Here is a 6,097-nt window from a genome sequence, read left to right as displayed (position 1 = left end):
GAGAGAGAGAGAGAGAGAGGAAAGAGACAGACAGAGAAAGAGACAGACAGACAGCTGAGTGGTTCTTAAAACAAATTCAGTTCTGCAATTCTGACCCTGTACCTTAAGTCACAAGGCCCTAATGCATTTGAAGTCACAGAAAACCAACGAGTCATTGTTGTACTACAACCCAAGTGGCACCGAACCATACGTGTATTAGTGTCTGTCCTATCACGTATATTCCTATTGAGTTTCTGAAATTGGTTTACACAGTGAACCGTTACACACATGCCAACTATAAAACACAGAGGCAGCAACTACTGCTACGGAGATTGGAGAAACTACCCATGCTTAACTCCTGACCACCTTTTCTAACCCTCCTAGATATATATATATATATTTTTTTTTTTTTTAAACGTCTGACCCTTACACAAATCCTCAATGTACTTTCATATTTGCATCAATGTTTTTGTGGAAAACGAGAAAAGCCCAGTAAAAAAAGAAAGTGAAAAAGGGCAGCCCAGCAGCAGAGTGGCACACGGAGAAGAAGAGGGTGACGCGACAGAAGAAACACCAAGGAAATGTAAGCAGGAAAGAGAGGAAAGTACCCAGCAGACTGAGGCTTCGTCTGGGCGGAGGTGGAGGTGTCGGGGGGTGCAGAGAGTTCACCCCTCTACGAGAAATATCCACGTCTTCCAGGGACACAGTCTCACCTGGAGGGAGAGATCCAGGGAGGGAAAATGAAAAACAGAGAGAGAAAGAAAAAAAGATGAAGAGATCCTATATGGCACATAAGTGCGTATGTGGGTGGCACATTCTCCCGAGCACAAGCCACCCATTACCAAGCCATATACGTCGACATAAAGCTAACGCCACATTCAGAAATAAAAGCGCACAAACACTCAAGTACACACAATTACCGGTGAAGGCAGGACCGAAGGCCAACGGAGAGAAGGCACTTTGGGGCCTGGAGAGCTGGTGTTTGCTGTGGAGAGACAGAGAGAGGGTCAAACATAAGAGAAGCCCTTATATAGTCCTAAGAACCACTATTATCCGCTAGACTTCAATCCCACGGCATTCATTTTGAACCATCTCTCTCAGCCTCATGTCTTTTTGACCCTTCTACTGTATGAAACCAGTGGCCTATTTCTCAAGGGTACACCGTGTCTCAACATCAAGGACTGAGATCCATCTCTGGGATGTAGAGGGTCAGACGCTTACCTTTGGCTAGTGGACCTGACCAGCCATAACCTACCGGACTGCCCTCGAATCGGCTCGTTTCTTTTTTAAGCAGAGTCACTTACACTGACCTTGTGAAGTCAGCAGCCAGCGATGCAACATTATCATTGAGGGTCTTGAGGGTGCGGTCTATTCCAACAGACTTGATTGGTTAAAAATGAAGTCAGTTGTGCCTGCTTGATGGTTTTGCATTTCAGTTTTGTCATTATTTGAGCATCAGTTTATTTAAACAGCATTGGACTAGTTTGGTTAAAAAAATATATAGCCTATTTTCTGAAGCAAGAAGACATAGTTAAGATTTACACTATTAAACTGATATATAGAAGCACAACGAGCTCCTCTACGCGATCCTTCGTTGATTGGAGCATTTCTGTGCTGTAACTTCTTCTTTGGATAGCCATCCTTAGCTTAACTCTTCCCCCTAAAACACAGCACCACTCCACAGTTTTTCACATTTGGGGATTTTTTAGGAAGCTTCTGGAAGGCCTGACTGGGTGATAGCTGCGCCTTGCTGACTACCAGATTCCTTTGCAGCGGGGGCCAGCTTGTGTGTGTGTGTGTGAGAGAGACAGTGCTAGTGGGGAAAACCCAGCATGCCGCTTGAGCTAAGCCTGAAGCACAGCAGGGTAAACAGCAGCTGATATTCACCCCCGCCACCTACAAACTCCTTCCCACAATCCTACCTCCCTCCCCACACCCTTTCCCTCGCTTAAAAGAGGAGCCATGTTTGCCGAGAGCAGGGAAAAAGAAAACTGCCTGGAGTGAAACACTGGTTTCCCATCATGTTCAGTAACGGCACGTCTCAGGTTTGTGCATACTGAATCAAAGGAAACATGAGAACACAGTCGAGACAATAGGAACTCGTGGGAGAGCTGTGCTCAGACAGACAGACATGATGATGACTGGCTGGGTTAGATCATGGTGAACCTGGCCTAGATTTGACTACAGCAAGTCAGCCGGTGAGCGTTTGAAGGGTTAAATAAGACCACAGTTGTCCCAACAGTAAATAGAAAAAAAAGATAGAAAAAGAAAACATCACAAATGAGATATTAACATTTCTCAAAGGACATGTTGAATGAATGCACATGCTGTACTGGCAGTTGGTCCAACATCCGCAGGCTGAACTCATTAAAACTAGCTCCAACTGTTTCCCCTGACTTTTGACAACATAAAGCAAAACAATGCCCTGCGGGCATCTACAAAACGGAGGGGGCTATAATGCTAAACTACGTTCACGTCCTTGCTATGGCCAGCTGCTTTCTTTGCTTTCAAAAAAGGTACAGCAACATACTGTATTCATGACAAATTTGCGAGGCCAAATCTACATGGCGAACGGAGTGAACCGCATGTCTAAAGCTGGCAACTGGCAACCAAATGGGCACAGTTATACTGTGATGGATTCGTACTAATGCTGTAGCCGATAAGCCAACATGGGCCACTCTCTAGATACATACATTAGGCCTAAATGTTACCACGATCCCTCCGACACAAAGTCCTCCAACAGCATGAGGATGAAAACAAGGCATTAGTACGGTATGAGGGATGGTGTTGCAAGCCCATAAGATGTCCCCAGAGGCTTCTGTTGATAACCAAAAAATGGAGTGGATAGCCTAGGCTACATAAATGACAATGTGGTGAGGTAGCCTTTGCCTGCAGCTCTTCTCTGCTTGTGCTTTTTAGCCACATTTTCAATGTGGCTTCAGCACACACAGTGTAGAACCAGGATGGTGCCGAGGTATGCCAAATAATACCAGGAGGTGAAATGCAACATGCACTGTATTTTGGATGCCAGAATACCTCAGTAACTATGGAGCATGATGTCAAGGCTACATAATAGCAGGTGTTTACAGGTAACAGTCCTAAACTGCATTTATCTGTGAACACAACACAACTATGGCAACATTGGTTGACATTTTGAATCTTCATTGATTTGGGAGTTTCGAACATGATAAAGATGAAGTTAGTAACCAAAGTTGAATTGCTTGGAGTCATCACGCTACTGTAGCATATGGTCTACTCAATAGTTCCAGCATGTTTCTTTAAAAACATGATAGGTTAATCACCTTTCTTGTAGTGTTTTCAGCGCTAATCATGAAACAGCCGGATAAGAGGAGTAACGTGATTCTGTTGCCGAGGTGAGCTATAAGCTCTCATATCTAAAATGTTTGTCTCTCACTGGGAAAATTGACTGCAGTTCCACTAACCACTAGTCTACCTTTAGTGCCTGTGGCATTATAATCATCCTTCAATTTAGCTACTAATAGCTTAACTTCGGTAATAATAACTCTACTACGCCCACATTGTTTGAGCGCCTCTAGCACTATAATAGTCCCCTGTAAAGCCACTAATAGTTTATAATGATTAACTGTACTAGACCAACACCAGCTGAGACCGCAGAGCTGTCGCACACCCTCAGCCTTACCACACTATTGACCCAGTCAGAGACACAGGGCTGTCCCCTTCCCTTCCCTCTCCTTAACCTCACCTCCCTGTGTCCAAGTCTGTGCTGGTGGATCCAGAGCCCCACACATCCACCAGGCTGCCCCCGGAGGAGGTGGAGGAGGCCAGCGAGGGCCTCTTGTCCAGTAGGTGACTGGAGCCGCTGCTGCTCTTGGTCCGGAATAGTTTGCTCAGACGGATCTTTAGAGAGCCTTTCCGGGACTTCCCTCTGGTCGTCTTCTCGCCCCCTGCCGCCCCCTCTACTACTATGGGTGAGGCAGCTCGCAACCTCACCCCTAACTTTGGCGTGGTGGCCCTGCTTGGGGGCTGGGAGGTTTGGCTGGGAGGGTCCTGTGAAGGTAAGGTGCCAGATAGGGTGGTGGAAGCTTCTGTTGCCGGCTGCCCCGTGACGTTAGAGGAGGCCAGAGACAGGGACGATGTTAAGGCTGCAGCAGAGCCCAGGGCATCCAACGGCGAGGGACACACCTGGGGGTCACAGGCACAGGACTCCCCAGCAAGCCTGTGTACCTGCCTCATTAGCCCCGTGAGGGAGCCGCTTGAGAAAGTCCCCCGCCGGTCCTGCCCCATGTCTGTCTCGCCCTCCTGCCCAGGGACACCACCTTTAAACTCCTCCCCGCCCAGCCCCAGCTCACCCACTTCCTCAGAGTCCAGGCCCTCCAGCACCAGGAGGGCGTCACTGGTTTCACTAGGGTCCTCTCCGGGGCCTATGCCCCCCGTTGCCGAAGCCAGAATGCTCTGACAGGAACAGCGAGGCATCTCTCCACCCTCCTTCAGCAGCATCTCTGAGGCCTGGCCCAGCTCCCCCAGCCTCCGGGCCAGGTTGAGCACCGTGTCGTCCAGGTGGTGGTAGATCGTGTCCCCCGTCGAACAGGTCTTCTTGGGGTCCAGGATGCAGAAGCGGAGGGACTTGTCCAGGAGTGGAGGCCAGTCCATGGCATCAGTGACCAGGCGGTGCCGGTGGCAGAGCCCATCTCCCTCTCCAGCCAGGTCACCTGCATCTGCAACCACCTTGGACAGCTTCATAATGGGGTGCCACTGAAGCCTCTGGTGTTGCACATCCATATTGTTGTCACCCGTCATCATGACACAGGCAGAACTGGCTTCCTGTTTATCAGCCTCACTTACCTGGAAGCCAGGAGGTTGCTCGAGGCCGCATTCCAAAACACCGTCGCTTGTCCTAAGGACGTTCTGAAACACCATGAGCTGAGCCCGCGAGCCTCTGCCCGCGCCATGCGGGAAATCGAAGCGCTGAGCCACCGCGAAGTCCGGAGGTTGAGGCGCATCAGAAACTAAGGGTCGGGTCAGCATCAAGCGGCTGTCAGGGGCTCCCGTCCGGCTCTCAACCTGTGAACTATAGTGCGGGGAGGGATTGCTCGGAATTCCCGGGCCTGCTGTGGGGTTGTTCCGATCAAATTCAAACCCATTGTTGATATTGTTGCCATGATTACCCAAGACAGCTTTCCCGAATCCGGAAACCACTCCACCACCCGACGTCAAATTCTCCTCGTCCAATCGGTCATATTCAGCCGCAGAAACCAAGCGCATCAAGACAAAATCAGGAGACATATCTTGCGCGTTATTCATTATTACGCCTCAATTCGGTACAAGAGGCGCCGCGTACCGTCTCTGTTCTTACATAACATTAAGAAAAATAAATAGCACGGTTGCTGACTGCAAACACGTCATTCTACCTAACGACAGCCATTTGAACTTCCATATTCCTCGTGGGAAAAAAGATCTGATAAATGTATGCTAATAAATAAAAACACATCTAAAACGTTCCGTCAGTATTGCTGATGCCGATTCCCTCTTCGTAGACAACATGGATGTAATGGGTGGTTCGCACACTAGGGCTCGCGGGGCGGCTGCGCAGAGGCGACATCAATATTCTACTTCTTGTGGTAATAAAGGAGGCCCATACCCATACAAAAACGAATCGCTTGGAGAGCGAAACAAAACCCGAAAAACTGCCACCTGCTGGAAAAATCTGATTTTGGGCCGATTTATGCGAAACGAGTGATAACTGTGGCCAAAATATGTATTCTCCAGCAGGTGGCGTTTTATGTTGTTGTTTTTTGCTCACCAAACGAGTTTTTTTTGTATGGAGGTCAGCGAGTATCGAATTTGGTCAACCAAAAATGTAATGGCTTATTTGCCACGTGAGGCTTATTTGTTCGAATATGAGTTTCTTAATTAATGCTAAGGTTGTTATGAGCGTACTGATATAAGTAGGACACGTGACTTCCCGACAACTTTGGAAAAAAAATCCCCACTTTATATAGGAGTTGTGCCTCTTGTTCTCACGCGTATCTGCCCTCTCATTGGCTAGAATGGTCCCACCTGAGTTTGCCTCCTCTGTCTTCCGTTTTTGAAGACATCAATTTCCATTGTTAGAGCGGCCACTTGAGTAGCTGGTCAA

General features: G+C 48.3%; 1 protein-coding gene across 1 annotated transcript in view; it reads right to left on the bottom strand.

The window, feature by feature from the left end:
* LOC109893277 (uncharacterized) overlaps positions 1-5,982 on the bottom strand; it is a 22,655-nt gene extending 16,673 nt beyond the window's left edge. The window contains exons 1-2 of the mRNA XM_020486426.2: positions 3,704-5,982; positions 900-964 (exon numbers count right to left, since the gene is read on the bottom strand). Coding sequence (XP_020342015.1) covers positions 900-964; positions 3,704-5,262 — 1,624 coding nt within the window. The 5' untranslated portion in view covers positions 5,263-5,982. The remainder of the gene's footprint in view (positions 1-899; positions 965-3,703) is intronic.
* Positions 5,983-6,097: the final 115 nt, after the last annotated feature.

Source organism: Oncorhynchus kisutch, linkage group LG6, assembly GCF_002021735.2.
Source record: "Oncorhynchus kisutch isolate 150728-3 linkage group LG6, Okis_V2, whole genome shotgun sequence".
In the NCBI taxonomy this organism is placed as follows: domain Eukaryota; kingdom Metazoa; phylum Chordata; class Actinopteri; order Salmoniformes; family Salmonidae; genus Oncorhynchus; species Oncorhynchus kisutch.
The sequence above is the reverse complement of the archived record's forward strand: the minus strand, read 5'-3'. Positions and strand labels throughout refer to the sequence as shown.